The sequence below is a fragment of the Anas acuta genome, chromosome 4 (assembly GCF_963932015.1).
Source record: "Anas acuta chromosome 4, bAnaAcu1.1, whole genome shotgun sequence".
Taxonomy (NCBI): domain Eukaryota; kingdom Metazoa; phylum Chordata; class Aves; order Anseriformes; family Anatidae; genus Anas; species Anas acuta.
This window is the reverse complement of record NC_088982.1, coordinates 70,050,372-70,069,179: the sequence shown is the minus strand read 5'-3', so window position 1 is coordinate 70,069,179 and position 18,808 is coordinate 70,050,372. Positions and strand designations below refer to the sequence as shown.

Sequence of the window (18,808 nt, the reverse complement as noted above, 5' to 3'; positions counted from 1 at the left end):
CCAAAGCCTGCATATGGACACGTTTTGGTTTTCTCATTATATAGTTGTGATAAATACTGACTCTAGAAAATGCTGTTGATGTTTTCTTTTGTTCGTAGACTCTTGAAAAATGTGAGGAGCTACGCCTACTAGAACTGGATAGAGAAAAGCTGCTCTCTGAGGCAGCTGATAATGAAGTTAAACTGAAGTATATGACTGAAGAAATTGGGAAACTGAAAGAAGATCTAGCAGATGCACAGCTTAAGTATGAGAACTCCGATCAGGAATATGTAGCACTTAAGCAGCTGCATGAAGAACTAGAACTAAAATACGTAGCTGCGTTGGAGAACAGCGAACAAATGAAACTCCAAATAGAACATCTATCTAAAGAAGCAGAAGAGTCTGAAACAGCCTTGGACGATGTGAAATTGGAGGTCAGTGTCATCTTGATCCTTAAGACGTGTAAGATACAAAGAATTCTTCCGTAGTATTAAAATCACTTGGAGAAGTGATCTTGAATGTATAAATAACATTGCAGCTGAAATTCTTGTAGCGTTAGTGGATATTACTTGCTCTTTGCCAGATGTGCAGTCATAGGCTTATGCATCAAAATGGCCCTTCATGGGGAAAGAAACATGTAGTTTACAGCAGGCTGTGTTCTTCTGTTCTCTAGTTCTAATTCTTCTTTTCCCATTCTTAAGTTTATTTATAGGGCAAATCGTATTTAAGTTTATTATTCAAATGTTATTTATTATGAAAATATATTTTAAATATCTAGCTACGACTCTCTGAAATCGTAGAAACAAAGCTTTCTCCTCAGGGAACCGTTTAGGATTCTGCTTTAAAAGAAAGAAAAGGGCAGATCTTTCAAACCAGAGAAAACCACTGCATTAATTGGGAAATATAAAGGTGGGGGGGAGGAACATCCTTTAGAAGAAAAGGAAACTAAAGATGAGTGTATTTCTGACAAGCCTTTTGGTAGTGCTCTGGCTGTCATAATCAGCTACAGATTTGATTGCTTCCTAAGCTAGGCTACAGTGTCGTGTGTGTTGTGTTTCAGCAAGGCTTTTCCTGCTAGGGAGAAACCATCAGAAGGTTTCCAGAAACAGATGCTTATTTAATGTGGGCCAGAATGGAAGTGGAGGCTTAAAGTGAAACAGTGAAACTTCTGTTCTTTTGCTGAAGAGTGAGAGGATGCTATCATTTCTAAGTTAATGTGAGTCTGTGAAAACATGTATGTAACATGCTGTTTCGCATGACGATGACAGTGTCTGGTCTTTCCCTTTACAAACCAAAGCTCTCTAACAAAATGAAAGAGTTGGAAAAAAAGACAGCAGAGCAGGAGCATCTTCTTGGTGTAAGAGAGGATCTTATTCAGACTCGGCAGAAGCTAAATGAAATGGAACAATTGAAAGAGCAAGAGAAGATTATGGAATCGAGATTGGAGGCCAAGGATTCAGAGTTACAGGCAGTTCTTCAACAGCTTAGTGGATGTCGGGAAGAAATAAAAACTCTCACTCAGGAAAGAGATGACCTGAAACAAAGAGAGGAGTCTCTCCAAGCTGAGAAAGACCAGCTCAGTGAAGATATCAAGGACACTGTTTCAATGGTAGGAATTCTGCCTTTACTGAAGTGGACCGTACATATTAAGGGGAAAGAATATAAGAACGGTTATAACCAATATTGAAATACATAGGGGGTTAGGAGAGTGGAGTTTTTTGTGGAGCTTTTTGTTTTTATTCAAGGAGTACTTAGTAATGTGGCAAAATACCTCAAGCTTCTCTCTTGTGGATTTTCTTCCTTTTATTCTAAAGAACATTTTAGCACACGAAGAACTGAGAAATGCACAGAGTTCTTTGAAGCAGTCCCAGGAAACTGTTAAGAAATTGGAGAAAAGTCTTTCTGAAAAAGAGTCTCAGATGCTGAGTGTTGAGGAGACACTAAGGAAAACCATCAGTGACCTTGAAAGACAGGTGAGATGATATATCATCATTCAAAACTTATATTGGAAAATGCTTTTAACGAGTGTGAAAATAAGCCTGGTTAACGTCCCTGCAGTCTCTTCTGCTTGCCCTGAAATTTCTAACACCTTTGGCAGAAAGCGTGTGACAAAGGTGTACTGTCTGATCCAAGCCTTCACAGCTTGATGCTCTACAGAGAGATCAGCATCTGCTGATGTACGCTCATAAATCTGTGCTTAACTAGTGCATTCCAGAGCTGCCGACCTGAGTGGTGGCATTAGATGACAAACGGAAGACGAGACGAGTTGCCATAAGCTTTATGGTTTGTAACACTCGGGTCCCAATGAGAAGAAGTCTAGCAAGTGGTTGTAAATGGCAGCTGAGCTCCAAACACAGAGCAGAAAGCTGATCCCATGTCTTCATGCTTGGGTACAACAACTTGCAAGGAAGGGTGCTGAGAATATTTTCTTGTGCAGTTGCTTCAGTGGCAATTGCTTTGGCAGGACAACCTGTAATACATGAGACTGGCCTTTAGCCTGAAGTAAGTATATCAGCTGCCAAACCCAGTAAGTCAGCGGTCATTAATTCAGTATTTGCACGGTCGGTTTTTTTTGTTTTTTTTTTTTGAGTGGATGCATAAAAATAAGTGATGAGTTCCCCTCTTATTTGGCTTCTTCCTCCCAGACATTTTCTAAATAAAATGTGGCTAGCTGCAGGAGAGAGTGCTTAAAAAGTTAAAGTTTAAAACAGGTGACAGAAAGGCCAAAGGTCATTCCGTATTTTTTTCCCATTTTAATTACAGCAGTTTAATACTAGAAATGCTGTAGAAGAAGGAATCAATTTTTTTGTATTTAAGAAAGTAGTTCAGAGAAAGAAGGTCAACTCCTGAAAGTGCAAGAGGCGTTGAAGGAAACAACTGAGCTGAAGCAGAAGGTCAGATGTAGTTCTGCAAATTAAATCAGATTTCTATCAAGGTTGGGCAGCCCATGGCCTCTGCAGACGTCAGGTCGAAAGGGTTCAAAAAATGTAGTAATAAAACTTAATTAAAAGCTTTTCCTTTTTTTTCCTGTATTGCTTTTCAAAAGAAAGCCGTAAAAATAGAGGCAGTGAAAAGATGACCGAATTGCAATTTGACCTGTAAGCTACAACCCTTTATAACAAAACACGCATTAGTACTGAAGGGTAGCACGTTAGACATCAATGCTGCTATTTGACTTCAATTTATTTTAAGTCTTATTTTTTTTAACATTTCTCTAATAGCATGCTGTCTTTCAGCTATGTGACTCTGCAGATACTTAAGCAACTAAATGGCAGTTTAGTGCAGCAAGTTGCAGAACAAGCTGTTTCTAAACTTAGTGTCTACTTGCTTTCATATCTGAAGCTACTGGGCCTTTAAAACAAAAAACGTGAATGCTTGTTAGAATCAAGCCTGTCTGCTGCAGATACAGTAATGGAGTTGTTTTTGTAGAATGATAGTGGATTGGAAATTTTGACACACTTCTGCCAGTGAGATAATCAAACTTCAGTGCTTCTAACTTTTAAGCAAAATTGTTTTCATCCTTTGCTTTCTACCTGAGTAAACTAATGGGCATGTCTTCTGTAAAATGATCCCGTTATAAGAACGCGTGTAGATAGATAATGCTTGTGAAACGTGATCCAGTAGCGCTTTTCTTATATCAGCCTGCTTACTGGGACACAAAAAAATAGCATGGTAATGTTTTTTCCAAACTAACCAATGCTTTCCACCTGTGCTGGAAATGATCAGCAGTATTAATAAGAGATATTTGTTCTTTCAGCTGGCTGAAGTAACTGAAAACCTGACTCGTGTCTCTTCTGAGTATGACACGCTACTTGCAGAAAAAGAACAGGCTGAAAGAAGAATGAAGGAGCACGTCTGTCCGGAGCCTGAGAAAGTTGCTGTACTTAATCAGGAGAAAGAAGAACTGCAGCAAATGGTAGAGGTCTCTAAAGCAGAGAGAGAGCAGTTAGAGGCTAACTGTCAGGAAAGCAAGAAGAGAGTATGTATTTAAATCTTTTAATCTTTGTTTGAAAGACACGTTATGCTACTATATTCCTTGAGTCATGAAGCCTGTTCAGTGTCTCTTCCTTTCTTCACTTGTTCTCAGAAGCAGTAAACTAAACATAGGTTACTCGTCCAATCTGGATCTTGGAACTTGTTTCTTAATTTTATTTCACCACCCCTTTGGTCACTGTGCCGCTCTGGGTTTAGCAACAGTTGTTTGCTGCCTGATGGACAAACGCTGCCCAAGTTTCTGTGACGTTTTTCATCTCCGGTAGCTTTGCGTTTAGCACTGAGCAGTAAAGGTAATACGAGTTGACAGAAATCAAAGGGCTGAAGTCTCCTACCATTTCAGTTCGGGATGAATTGAACAAGAGAAATCTAAACCTGGAAAAGAAATGATCTAATGTATTTCTCCTTCCTGATGTCTTGTTCTTGGGGCAGAGTAGCACTTCAAGGTTCCAAGTATTTGCCTGAAAATGTGTTTGTGTTGACACAGTATTTCAGACAAACTTAACCTGAGGCGCGGCCAACAAAAATGGAGCTAGTAAGTAGGTAAAGGGAAGTCTGGTAAATCTTTCCTAAGAGATTTGCAGAGCCTTTCATAAGAATTAAAAGCTCTCATGAATTTGAGCAAACTTCAGATAGTCTATCCATACTGAAGAGACCAGAGATCCTAACTGTTCCAAAACCTAAAATCAGTTAACTAAGATGAAATCTTCAGAGTTGTAGATTTTGCTACAGCACAACTTGACAAAACATTCCCTTAACTGGTGACAGTTAAGAATTGTAAGTAAAATTTAAGGAAGACACACTGGGTGATCAGCCATGTCACGCTTTGTTCTGCAGTTGTCAGAAGTTCTGACAGAAATGGAAAGTCTGCAGGAAGAACTAAAGCATCATAAAGAGCAAGCTGCTATTCAGAAGAACTTGATAGCAGAAGGAGAAGAGAAACAGCAAAAGACTGAAGAAAAACTAACTGAAGAAATACACAGACTGAAAGAGAAGGCAAGTACACTAACAAAAGCAACTCTTAAAGCTGCTTTAGAGAATGTCCCCTGAAGGACTGACGGGAATAACAGCTACCGACCTATTTTAATTTGTACTGTTTTGCAGGTCTGCTAGATGAGTTTTTGCTAGTAGACCGTGACATCCTGTTGATAAATAGCATGTGTTGATTTTGTATTGTTTTTTCTACTTTTGTAGATAAACGCGTTGAGTGAGGACTTGAATTTGGTAACTAAGGAAAGGCAACAGCTGCTGGGAGAACTAAAAGAGAAGACTGAAAGTGAAAACAAAGACAATGAACTTCAACAACTAGAGAAAAGATGTGCTGTGTTAGCATGGGAGAGAGATGAGTTTGAGGAACTGCTGGAAGCTGTCCAAGCAGAGAAGAACAAACTGGAGGTTAACCTACAGAAGAGTGTTGATAAGGTGCTTTATCTTTTGATTAAAGTAGAACAACGATAAATGTTTAGGAGAGAAGGCTGGCTGAATCTCGAAGCTGTTTTGAAAAACAGCTGTCTTGCCAGTATTAGTGTTATATGTACAAATTGCAGATACCGGTGTGCTTTGATTTCTGTCTTGGGGAATTGCATTAAGGATCTGTGCGAAGATGTATTCTTTCAAAAAATCTGAGACTTCTTTATTTGGGAAGGAATGAAGAACCAGAAAACATGGATGCAACTACCCAAATGCTTAATGGGCATTTCTGTGAATTTGGTGGTGCGTTTTGGAGTTCCAGAGCTGACGCTGAAACAGACCAGTTCTCTGTGTATCTGTTTTTCTTCTGGATAAAGAGTAGCTTCATAACAGAGCCCTGGAACAGGTTGCCCAGGCTGGCTGCGGAGTGTCCTGTGGAGACATCCAACACCTGCCTGGATGAGGGCCTCTGCAACACGCTGTAGGCAACCCTGCCTGAGCAGGGGAGCTGGACTAGATGATCTCTAGAGTTCCCTTCTGCCCTCAGCCACTCTGACTTTGTAACGATGAAGATGACAATTGAAGTGGTTGGGTGGTGTCCATCGAGCAGCAGTCTTTGTTCAGAGAGGGAAATCACCTCGGTGATCTGTAGTTGATTCAAATCTGTGGTAGGCAGAGAATCTTCTTACGCGTGCTACCACTATTTTCCAATTCATCTGTTTTAGTGTATCTGTTGCCTTGCTGTAAAGCTTAAACTTCATTTGAAATTTGGAAGTCTAGTGAAAGAAAATAATCAAAGGTAATTTAAAAGCATTTTTGGCAACTGTCTGACCGAACGTTGTTCCGTGTTAGGTCTAGAATTTATTTTCTAGATGGTTCTCAACGTGAACCCCACTCATGTTACATCTCTGCTTTGTGTTCCTCGTCTCTGAAACAGGGGTTGTAGAAAATAAGTCAAAGCGTGTTTGTAGCATGCTTTGTATACTTGACAGGGAATATTGAGGATTTATCAGTATTCCAAGTTGGTAGGTTTTATTTAGGAGAAACATTCAAAGACAAAATATGCAACTTTTTAAACTAAAGCAAATTCTGTTTCTGTTAAGTATTTTGACTCGTATGAAATATTGAATGGTCTGGTGTGTTAGAAGTAGATTCAGCTAATATCTGAGTTTTGATATGTTAAATCTCTTTCTGTTTTTACTCCAGCTTGTTGAAACAGAAAACGAATTGAAGCGGCAGCAAGAACTCCTCAGCAATGAGAAGATCAAAGCTGAAGAAAGGGAGGAACATCTGTTAAAGGTTCAGAGGAGGTCAGAGATTGTACAGGACAGCCTAACAAGTAAGGTGAGGAGCTTAGGAGCTTTGGTTTTTAGCTAGCTACTCCACAATTACGTTTTCTGATGTTTCATCCCTGATGAGCTAAGTTTTTGCTCAAGACAAGCCCAATTGAGTTTTAAATTGTCAGCCTATCACTGTTGTGTGACATAAGCATGAACACGAGAGAGGATTTGTAAATGTTTATTTAGCGATATTTAGAAGTGCCATCCTGGACTCATGTCAACCTCATAGCCAGCTGGGTTGGCTGCTCCACTGGAATGGACACAGATTTGTCCAACTTGTCCAGGTTTGATATGATGGTGACTCTGTATGTGTTGGTTGAGACTTTAAAAGGCACCACATAGGCTGTTTGAACTTCAGTGGGTTTCGAATCCTTGGTGCTTTGCACGCTTTCAAACTGGCTGTTATTCAGCAAATGCTGCCACTTGGCTCTTCCCAGCTCAATCTTTCTGCAGTTTTAATTTCTTTGCTTTTCACCTGCCAAACTCTTTCTTTGTAGATCAAACAGTATAACGAAGGATTGCTTCAAGCTAGCGTATGTGTTGTTGATCAAATGATTAGAACAGATAGATGGACTGTGGAATTGTCTTTGTCTCTTGCTAGTTTTTCGATTTTCCTGAAATAGTCAAAATGCATTTACGTTACATGTTTTCCTCTTGCTTTAGTGGAAACCAGAGTTGACTAGAGTAGAGCTCTCTGGATGTAATGCTATTTCTCTTATTTATTTTTGGAGTGATTAGAAAACTGAAATTCATGTTTAAACTTCTCTTGCTGCTAATGTGAATTCTAGAATTACTGGAAATCGTATTTGACACAACTAATTTTAGTACTTGACAGTGAAGTGTACAGGCGAGGACAAACCCAGTTCTTGTTTTTCTCTATCACTACAGATTCAGCAGTTGACTGAGACACTAGATAGTGTATCAAGTGAAAAAGACCGGCTATTGGCTGAGAGAACTAGTCATTCTTGTCAGCTTAAAGAACAAATGTCATCCACTACTGAAGAAAAAGATGAGCTACAAAAACTTCTTCAGGACATCAGGTCTGAGCGGGACCAGCTCAGCATGGAATTGCAAAAAACCTCTGAGATGGTTGGTGTTGTAAATTGCATACCTAAGACAGGAATAATTTATCTTCTTGAATGGTACTTAAATATGCATGTATTTATTTTAGTATATTGAAACGAGTGCTGAACTGGAATGTGCTCTAAGTAAACTGAAGGAGAGAAGCCTGAGCGACGTGTCTGTTCAAGTGGAAGCACTGGATAACGCAGAACAGATGGATGATGACAGCCTGAAGGCAAAAACCATGCAAATTAAGGTAAACGACCCTGTTTATGTAAGGGTACACATTAAAACTTAGTACCACTTGTTCCAGAGCATAAACCTTGCTTCTACGCATCATGTGCTAATGGGATTGCATCTCTTGCTAAGATACTACACACCACGGGATTGGTTGGTTTGTGGTTGCTCTTCGGTGACATTGCAGCCTATCCTGGGAAAGTTAAACTGAACTTCTCAATTGAGACATCTCGCTTGATTTACTGTCCAGTCACCTATATCACCTATTTCTATTTGGAGCTGCTTCCCTGTTTTGTTTTGTTTTTCAAAATCCCTCAAGTTCTCTCTTCTGTGCATCCCACCCCCAAAAGTAAATTGATTTCCATTAAATTGGTTTCACTAAATAGCTTCCCTCATCAAAACAAGAAGTTCCTCTAATTCTTTGTTAATTAACAATCCTGAGTATGTTTTCTCACAAATGCAAGAGCCACTACTAAACTACCAAAAGCCTAAATAAACCAGCTTTATGGAGGTATGAAATACTTTAGAGGTTACCATCGTATTCATTGCAGTCTGCACGTCTGTGCAGCACGATCAGACATCATTCTGTACCTGCCAGAAGCACGCTGAGGGCTGCTTCAGTCATCACCAGGAGTGATGAAGAAAGGAACGAAAGTGAGAAATCAGCCACGTAGCTTTCTCCATTCACACTGTTTCTGTGCTATACCAGCAGTACGAACTAACAATGAGGGAAGTAAAAAAACAAAACAAAACAAAAAAAAACTGCTGATAACCTTTTAATTGTAGTCTCCCCTTCTGACTTGTAGCTGCGAGCTTTCCTAGTGGTCACTAGAGAGCTCCTACCTCTTTCACAGGTAGAAACAAGGAGTCTGAAACTCCTTTAGGGGAGGGGGAAAAAAAAAACTTGAATTACACTGCTAAACCTATGTTAGCACAGCCTCTCTCGCTACCTTGTTAGTGTTTGTGGATGTGTGTGCAGGTACCAGTACAAAAAAAAAAATGGAATCTATGGTTATGGGAATATATGGTAGGAAGTTTAACTACCCTGGGGGAGTTTCTTCTGTAAAATGTTACTGTCGCCACAGAAGTCATCGCGATGGTACTCTGAGCCTAGCCACCCATGGCTATTGAAAACGTTCTGGGCTGCTGTATAAAAGCTTTCTTTCCTTTTAATGTTGACAAAGCACACGTTACTTCAGTGCACAAGATGGGGGGAAAAACAGGTATTGTAATGAGAGAGCTCTTGTCTGTTTCTGGTGCAGGTGCTACTGGCCAATGAATTTAGGCTGTTACATGTGCCTTAAAGCGTAATCTAGCTTCATGTATCTCATCTGAGCTGCAGTTCGCTAGGAGTGCCTCGAAGCTAGTTTGGCCTACGTGGCCTGCTCATGACTTGCACAAAAGGACCCAGGAGACCAACTCAAAGCCCATTCTGAGGGCAGTCCCGGTGGCGAACTTGTGAACAGGCAACAAATTTCATTTCAGACCCAGCTTTAGTGCTTTTGTCACGCTCCTGTGGCAAGTCAAAACTTGAAGGTCTAGTCGTATTAGCTTTTTTCTTTTTGGTAAAACCAAAACATTCTGTGGGGGTTAACCTGGAATCTGATGTAAAGCTGCTGTTCGTAGCTAATGACTCTCTTTCTTTATTGTGACTGAATTTACTTAATTTGTATTTAGGAGCTTCTGGAGCTATTCCCAAGTGTGGAGAAGAGGTATGAGTGTCTCTCCGCAATGTCTCGTAGTAAGGAGGAGGATCTGAATAGCCAGAAAGCAGTGATAGCTGCGATACTGACTCAGCTTTCACCAGAACAAAATAAGCAAGTCAAAAGACTCCAAATGGAAAATGAGAAAATCAACACTCATTTCCAGCGTTTATTGGACAGACTCAAGGTACCGACTTAAAATGCTGAATATGTGGATGCTTCATGCTTTGTTTCACGCTTTCTTTTTCCAATAAGCTCTCAGTACTAACAGCGAGGACTCTGTATATATGCTCAAGCTTTGGGTTTTGTTTTCTGTAAGTCATGCATTCACGAAGCCCATTACAATCCTGGAAAACTGGAGCTATTTAGATCAGCTAACCTTAATTTTTGACTATAGTTCAGCTGCTTTGCACAGCAACATTTCATTAGTGTTAATCCATTTCCGTTGGTGTGAAAAGAAGTACTCTGTGGTCTGTAAATGAAATTATGGACCCCTGAGTACATATTTCATTGGAGAGGAAGGATGTGCAAGATGCCTTGGAGGAGCATGTTTGTTCTGAAAAGTTGCCAGGTAGTTTAACTTCTATGGTCTTGCAGACCTTCCCCAATCTGTAGTTGAGTGGAGAAACAAATTCCAGTTATCAGGAAAAATTGAGGTTGAGAGAGAATTTGTGTGCATTAACAGAAGCACGTCCAACTAGATAGTATTTTTTGTTTGTTTCAGTTTCTTTATTTACCGTGAATGTTTAGGTTGGGAGTGGTGGGGGTGTGGAACAATGATGGGGTAATAAAAATATCAAATAGCTGTATTTTAGTATTACCTATTAACTAAAAATGTTAACAAATATTCTGAAGAATGTGATCTCCCAACTTCATGTAGACTATTTAATGTTTTTCTTATTTCAAGAGATGTTTTTCAACTTTTATGCTCGAGATGTTTAGGCTTGAAGATTAGATTTACTCAGCTAGAGTAAAGCTTTAAATTAGCACGGTGATACTCTATGCCTTTAACAACTCTAGGATAAAATCAGTATAACAAAACTACTTTGAAAACCAAAGTCTAGATACGTAGAAGGCTGTCTTAGCCTTTTAAGCTCATTTTTGTGGACTCCTTGAAAAAAGAAAATGCCGACCCAGCTGAAAGTCTCCCATGCCATTGCTATAGGCCACGAGAACGTAGCTTTCATAGTCATGTTTCAGTTGTCCTAAACATCTATTCGCTAGGAGAATAAATAGACTGAATTATAAAATCTGGAATTTGAGCTGGGTGCAAGGTAGCGTTCTGAAGCTTACTCACTGATATGTCCTGTGCTTCTACGACAGTTCCAATTCCATCATCTTTGCTCCAAGAAAATGGAGTATCATGCTACTGTGAACAAGTATGCAATGGAATTGCTTGAGGAAAAGAGAAAACAAGATCAGCTGCAAGCTCAAATTCGGTGTCTCAAGGCGTTTCATTTGAACCAGAAGGAAATACCTTCTCGAGTGGTAAACGTCGGCGAAGTGCTGCAGAGTTTGCATTCGGATGCGGAGGTAGCGGCTGAAACAACTTTTCAGACAGGCTTGTTTATTTTGAGACAGGGCGTAATGTGGTTGTGCTAGCGTGATGGGCATTGTTTTTATCTGTTTAAACTCAATGCGATGAGGGGAACACAGAATTCACATTTATTTAATGCTACCAGTTCCGTCAAATGATTTCTCTGTTTCATAAAGCGTTTCTAACTGACTTGCCCTTTAGAATCCATACTGCCTGACCGTAAGATGATTTTTGAAGCAATTTGATAACTTTTTCTGCTTTCACCTTCCCACCTATCCCCAGGAATGTGGATTGTTTTCTAATTTTCCCAGTAAGGTACAGCAAAACTCACTTTAGCTTAGCAAATATGCTATAATTAGGTGTTAAAACAGACTTACTGTAAGTATGGATACCTAAGGGGGCAAAATTTATATTAAACGTGTAGTTATCAAGGCAATGCTTAAACTTGGTCTCTTCTTTATACAGAATATTATCAAAGACATAGCAGAAATGGAAAGCGAACTTCTCAGCATAGAGGCAGAGTTACAGAAGGAAGAAAGTGCTGGAAAAGAAACAGCACGGTTCTGGGAAGCTTGTTCAGGACTCCACTGTGATGCAGAAGAACTTAAAGAAGCGCTAAGAAAAGACAGTGAAAGGCTTTTACAAGTCATTAAGTTCTGGACTGCAAAAGCAAAGGTAAATGAACTTAATGAATAAGAAATACGTTTTGTGTAAGCACTCTGCAAGTACCTCTGTAACCTGGTTGAAAACAGACACAAAAAGCTAGTTTAAAGTTTACTCGTTTCATTATTTTCAGTTTATCCAACAGCACTGGCTATAGGCGTATTTATCTGTAAAATGTAGGAATACCTGGAAGATTTTTACAGGCTTTCTTCCTCCTACATTCAAACTTGGAAACTTGTGTTTAAAAAGACTTTCGGGGAGACAGCTTTCTGTGTGTATGTGGTGGTGTTTTTGTGTGTGGTTTTCTTGAAGAGAATGAATCTTAGAAACTGTAGGTTCCTAACTGTTACTACAACCTTCCTTGTAGAACTTGGCAGCCTGATGCAGTCGCATTCTGCGGGCTTTCTGCCTACAAGATTCTGTTCTTTTCAAACCACCTTTAAAATGGCTGAAGTGTTGTTTGTTGTTTGTTTTTTGGTTTTGGTTTTTTTTTTTGATAAAGCTTAATTGTAATTGACATTCTCACACCTTTTCTACCTTCAGAAAGTTAAATTATCCTAGAGGTCTTTCAGCTGTGCTTTCCCTCTCCTTTCTTCCTCCTACCACCCACAACTGGGAAAAAGTCTGTTCTGCTGTCTGAGGTGAATCATGAAGAGCATTTCATGAGATGACATCTTTTAATAAGCACATCGGAGACCTCTTGGAAGACAGGCTGTGGGAGGGACTCCTCTACCTTCTGACTAGTTCTTAACAGCAGTTGTCTTGACTTCCAGCATAGGCTTGTTACTGGGCTGTTCGTGCTGTTCTTTCGGCTAGATTATGAAGAGCTCGTCATCCTTCTGCACATGTTGTGCTTCACTCAGCCTATTGACAAAGAGTTAAGCTGCTTCTGTAGAATTATTTGTCAGCCTTGACTTCTACCGGATTTCCCAATGCTGACAGGCTCTTAGGAAGAATTCTTTGATAGACGTTCTGTGAATCAAAGCTTTTACAACAAAAACAGCCTTCTCTTCTCTGCGCTAAACAACCCGAGGTCTCTCAACCTGTCTTCATAGGAGAGGTACTCCAGCGCTCTGATCATTTGAGTGTCAGTAATTCCATTTTTGGTAATAACTGTCTTCAAATGTGCAACGGAGTTCGGAATGTGAAATTAATACAGGCTAAGAAACTTCCTGATTTTTCACTTATTTCTAGCTTGTTCCAAAATTTAATCTGTTCTTCATTACTGATTTTTCAGACATTCTCTCCACTGAATTCAGAGTTGAATGACAGAACTTCCAACTACTGCAAAAATGCTGATGCTGAATATAAACGGACAAAAGAGAAGACTGAAGAGTTGCTTCAGGAACTAAACACCCTTAAGGAACAACTGGCCCCTGGTGGCTCTGCTCATCTTCTGCTAGAAGAAGAAAACAACAGACTTCATAACCGCTTAAAGGCTGCAGAACAAGATAAAAAGGTGCAAATAGTTTTCTAAAGAAAACCTACTTTATGATTATTTTCTAAGTGAGAGTACTTTCAACTGAAAAGAAAATGAAGATTGATGACTGTTAATCTGTCACACGATACACTGGCCCACAATGGACTTCTTTTGGTAGATTTCTTTTTTTTCCAAAAGTGGAAGTTTGAGCTCTGCCTGTGATGTGATTTAACGGTCAGTTTTCTGTGCACACACACGCACAGATGTTAGTTTATAAATCTCTGTAAACGCACCCAGTTATTTCCGAAGTATAGGTTCCAGTAGTGTGATATTCATTAACTATATAGCAGTCTCTGTGTCAGACTGGAAGCTGGATAAAAACTGTCATGACTCGTAGGGGTTGCACTCATTTGCCCTCTGTCCATACTTCTGATGTCACAGTTACTTGTGTTCAAAGCATGTTTTTTTAGAGTTGAATGTCCCAGAACAGTAACAGATGAAACAGAACAATGCTATAGACTGTATAGGAATTCCTGTTTTGTTTGTTGTTTTGTTTGTTTTGATTAAGAATATCCCCCTGTGCTGTGCAGCGACATAGTTATAACTCTTGGTTTGGTGTTACTGCTCATAAGTGGTTGGTATATCCCAACAGGCTATGGAAGTAGAAATCCAAAAGTTGGAAAACATAGTAAAGGAAGCGGAAAAAAATGTCAGAGAAAAAGATGACGGGATTAATCAGTTACAAGCACAGATGAAAGTGAAAGCAGCTACGAGTGAGCTCACCCAGCTGGAAGCCAAACTGAATGAGACAGAGAAATGCCTCAGCACTGTCCTAGCAGAAAATCGGAGTCTCCAGGTAGGAGTCCAATTATTTTCTAGTTTCATTCTTACAGCGAGGGAAGCAGAGAGCGCTGTAAAGTCAATTTGTAGTTCCGTGTGGTTTTCTTAGAGAAAAGCACTCTACTCACGTGTTGTAGCATGCTGTTTCACGTGCTACCAGTGCTGCTTTCAGAGACAAAATTTAGAACCCATGTTAGGGTATTAGAAGCTAAATTTATTGCTTCTGATAAATTGCTGAAACATTCTTAAACTTCAAGTTTTGAAACTGAAGCATGGGCTGTTTTTTTCTGCATAATCTATTGGCATGCTAGTTCAAGATTCCCAGATTACATCTGCAAGCAAGTCAGCAAAACTTGCTGAAAATGGGAGTGCGTTCATTATACCAGAGTTCAGATGGCAACTGGTCCTATGGTACTGGTTAGTGATCTGGGCATTCTTAGCCCAGAATGACTTCCTGCTTCCAGCTCTGTCCTGTAACTTCTGGCAGATTGCAGTAAAAGTGCAAAGCAAGCAGTCCCCGTATTCGGTGCTAGCTAGCAATCCTTTCTTCATAGTAGGTATCTTGTTTTATTTTCAGGAAAAATTAAATAAAGGTGCTGAGTTGTACAAAGAAGAAATTGATAATCTCAAAACACAGTTGGTAAGATATGACATGGACAGAATGAAGCAATCAAAGATTTTTGATATGCAGTAAGTTCAAGTGTTTGTTTGGTTTGTTTGTTTGTAACTGGTAGCTCTTCCCTAACCCCCACACTCCAATGGAGAGAAAGGATGCACACAGAATAATTTAATAATAATAATTTAACTTTTGATTTTCTGTACTTCACCTGAAATCTAACTGACGGCCAGATGTAGTTTGTTTTGTTTTGCTTCAAATACATTTGTATTTGTTAATACACATGAAAATCAAACTAAGTCTCTTGCAACTTTAATAATTAAGCTTAAATTTTTTCTGTTTCCCTCTCCCTGCCCACCAATGCAGACTTGCTAATTATAAAGCTGTTGCAGAACACCAAGAAGAACAGTTAAGAAAGCTAAAAGAAGAACTCAGAAGAGCACAGCAAGATCAAGACGTTACTGGTAAATTCCGGATCAATATAAGGGATTGTTTCATATTAAACATCTGGTTTTAAGGTTGTGTGGTTCAATTCTAGGCTTCGATGCAGGCCTTTTACCTCAAAAGGCCATGAGAGGGGTTGGATGCTTTGGAAGAGGTGGAAGGCTGAAACACGGTAGCTGCACATAGGCTGTATTAGAATCACAGCAGTTCTTGTCTGGTTTCGTTTGTTATTTCTTGGATTGTGGTTGCTGTTGTGGTGGGTTACGTTCCCATCTCTAGTTCTCTAGTTCTAATCGTGATATAACTAATCACATAAACTTCTTAATATCTCCCTGGCAGTGTGATTACTGATGGTGGGTTTAGAAAAGAGCTGTTGTAATGATACTTCGAACCTAGTGAGGTTTTACACACAAGGCTACGGGAAGGAATTTTGCATAAGCATGGCTAAGATAAATATTGACGTGGTTTTAAGCCCTGACCAAGTAACACGTGCTTTTGTATAAAACTATTTTCTAGTGGTGTCTAAAGAAACTCCTCAGCAATACCAAAAGCCCCTTACTTGTGGTGGTGGCAGTGGTATAGTTCAGAGCACACACGTGCTTGTTTTAAAATCTGAACAAGCGAAGCTACAGAAAGAGAACTTGCAGCTGAAGAAACAAATTGATGATCTACTAAGGTAAGCATAAAGATAATAAGCGCCACGTTAACTAAGTCATTTCTCTTTAACCTCTGCTGTTACAGTTTCTTTTCTGGACATCTGTAGAAATGAAGAATTTTTAATTGGAAGATGTGAAAGAGTTTAGCAAATCTAAACTTTTAAAGGTGGTGATGTATGCATGTATACTTCTTGATGGTTTTGAAGCTTTAAATTGTTTGTCTTTTTTTTTCCATGAGAATGGAATTTTAAATGTTTTTTATTAATACTTGGAAAACACGTTTTGTTTGGATCTCTTTAGCTTTTGGGAAGAAAAAAAGAAAATGATGCCTCCAAAACTAAGAATACACGTTTGGTCGTGGTAGGGGGCTTGCATTGCCATGTCTGTGGTATGTCAAGGGAATTGTCATACAGGAACATGCAGGAACTGTCTTGTCAGGCATTTTTCTTGACTTAAAAGAGTTGTTTAATGTTTTCTGTAACTAAATGCTGGTGATTTTTTTTTCCCCTGTTCAGTAATGAGGCTCAATTGAAAGACGAATTTAGAAAATGGAAAGAGAGAGCGCTAAAATTGAAAGAAAAATTTTCAAGAGAGACAGTACCAAGGTCTCCAGGGAAGAAAGTGTCAGATTCCCTTAAAGAGCAGATTCCGTCCTTCAAAGAGCCTATTTCTCAGGAAACGGTGACTCAGGATGCATCAAAGCCTCTGCCACTGACGCGTCCAACAAATTTCTTTGATAATTCCAATTTAGGTACGCTAACAGGTATGTAATATGGTGTCTGATTAAGATTAGGAGAGGCAAAATATAAGGAGGGGTCTTCAATTAAAAGTAGGTGTCCTGTGCTTCCTGCATTCGGTCCCAAAACTCTCACGGAAACTGTTCTTGAATGCCTTGTTAATACCTTGGTGGAAGGGCTGACCAGCTGGTGCCAAAAAGATTATATGTGCTGTACAGCACCCACATACTTGAAACATTCATGAAGATTAGGCAAACTTCATATTTCTTCTGTTGCAGTGAGAGTGTTGATGATCGATCACTTCAAAGTGACTGGGCAGAGTATTGTTCCTACCAGACAGATGATGCTATAACATCTTTTGCTTTCTGACGTTACCTGAGTTAAGTACCTGCTTCTGGCAAAACTGATCCCCACAGGTTGCTCAGTCATCTATTCAGAGTTAGCTGCTGGTTAACTTTTTTTTCTAAATTTCTTTGAAGTGGTCGATTTTAGTCTTCGATGTGAAATCTCCTAGTCTGGCAGCTTCCAGCTGCAGTAACAGCTGCCCTAGTCAGGCTGTCTCTAATTGTGAAACTGGGAAAGCATTACTGTAATATTCTTGTCTTCTCTATAGATGTGCCACCTGCAGGAACAGAGCTCAAAGAAGAACCTCTTAGCCAGTGGCTTGGAGCTTCAGAGAAAGATAAAGCCCCTGATTGTACTACCCAGTGAAGGTATTCTGTTGTAAGCTGCCTTTGCAGTGGTAACATCCAGAATCCGCCTCTATGGAAGACAGTTTCCTCGGGTTAAATCATCAGCTGTGGGAAGAGCTCTGGCAGCTGCAGTTCCCTTGTTGTCCTGGAGCTGCTGCTGCTTCCCCCAGCTGGCAAAGCTGCAGTACAAGAATAAAACTTAAAAAGCAGTCACGTTGCCTGCAACCTGCTGCTGCTGATGTTCTTCTTTGGTTATCTTCAGGATAGCAAAAAAAGAAGAGCTAACATACTGAAGAAAAATGGACACAGGAATGAATCACGAGCTAAGCTACGGTGAAGCTTCTCGAACTTCTCTGGCCTTCCTGCAAGAGTCCTCGTCTGGGTGGCTTGTATCTTCAGTTCTTTCCAAATCAACATCTCTCTGTTCTCACTAGTTACTTTTTGTTTCTCAATATAGAAGTATTATACTTTCTCTTTTTTTGAGGCCATGGAAACTGCATTTTTACTACAACTTTAACCTCTGTATCTCACGGATTTTCTCTTTTAAAGGCACAAAATAAATCAAGGACTTCTCTTAAACGCTATGCAATATTTCTGCAGCTCTGTCAATTATGGTGCCAGGAGTAACTTTGCATTTTGCATCATCTTTGAGCATACTTCTCTTTCCTGTTTGGAGTGTGACATCTGAATATTTTTTTCCAAGCAGTAACCAATGGATCTAATTGATGCTGCAGTTACCCTAGTGAGCGAAAAATAAATTGTAATCAGGGCTGTATGGCAGACTGTTTTGCTATCCTGCTTACCTGAATTTTGAAACTTATTTTTACGTCCTGTATAAGGTTTGTTTTGACAATAAACTTTGTGTTAAGTATCTCAAAATATTTCTGCTGGTCTCTTCGGTTTTGTGGAGACATGATGGTATGATTTGGGGATGCTGATTATAATATTCAGTCTAAAAACAGTCTTTGATAGTAATCTTACCCCTTTCATCATTATTATGCTGCTTGTCTGTCTTACAGCTTTCTGCAGTCAGTTTGTGCAGCAAATTACTGTTGCACAAATCTGTGTCACTAGTGTTTTGTTTAGTTCAAGAGCGGCATAATATGACCGAACGTGCCTGTGTTGCGTGTCCAGGTTTACCCACAGAAATGTGCCCAGCTGGAATTCAGGCAGCTTTCTGAATTCATTAAGAAAACTATTAGGGTGGCCTTGGATCTGGTGTGAGCTTATAATTCAATTTTGTCATAGAATCTTTGAGTCTCATGATGTTACCTGCCTTAACAGATTTAAGTTAAAGCACTGATACAAATTTAAGAACGGCTACTTTAGTAAATCAACAATTAAGAAATTATTTTTCAAGTATTGTCCTAGCTTAAAATTTGATGATGGATAAAGAGCAATTGCTTGGGGAAGAACATTGTTGTGGCCTTTTTTGGTGAGAATCCTGTTAATTTCTTGCATTCTTTGTGGGGGAACGGA

The 18,808-nt window shown here is 39.5% G+C and overlaps 1 protein-coding gene across 1 annotated transcript in view; it reads left to right on the top strand.

The window, feature by feature from the left end:
* Window positions 1-18,208, top strand: part of LOC137856573 (centromere-associated protein E-like) — a 33,042-nt gene extending 14,834 nt beyond the window's left edge. Inside the window, exons 23-41 of the mRNA XM_068682176.1 lie at window positions 99-413; window positions 1,277-1,588; window positions 1,794-1,952; window positions 3,737-3,958; window positions 4,810-5,013; window positions 5,167-5,394; window positions 6,589-6,726; window positions 7,611-7,811; window positions 7,894-8,040; window positions 9,699-9,911; window positions 11,048-11,257; window positions 11,727-11,936; window positions 13,162-13,383; window positions 13,997-14,200; window positions 14,762-14,874; window positions 15,167-15,264; window positions 15,761-15,920; window positions 16,416-16,663; window positions 17,251-18,208. Coding sequence (XP_068538277.1) covers window positions 99-413; window positions 1,277-1,588; window positions 1,794-1,952; window positions 3,737-3,958; window positions 4,810-5,013; window positions 5,167-5,394; window positions 6,589-6,726; window positions 7,611-7,811; window positions 7,894-8,040; window positions 9,699-9,911; window positions 11,048-11,257; window positions 11,727-11,936; window positions 13,162-13,383; window positions 13,997-14,200; window positions 14,762-14,874; window positions 15,167-15,264; window positions 15,761-15,920; window positions 16,416-16,663; window positions 17,251-17,348 — 3,702 coding nt within the window. The 3' untranslated portion in view covers window positions 17,349-18,208. The remainder of the gene's footprint in view (window positions 1-98; window positions 414-1,276; window positions 1,589-1,793; window positions 1,953-3,736; window positions 3,959-4,809; window positions 5,014-5,166; window positions 5,395-6,588; window positions 6,727-7,610; window positions 7,812-7,893; window positions 8,041-9,698; window positions 9,912-11,047; window positions 11,258-11,726; window positions 11,937-13,161; window positions 13,384-13,996; window positions 14,201-14,761; window positions 14,875-15,166; window positions 15,265-15,760; window positions 15,921-16,415; window positions 16,664-17,250) is intronic.
* The last annotated feature ends 600 nt before the right edge of the window (window positions 18,209-18,808 follow it).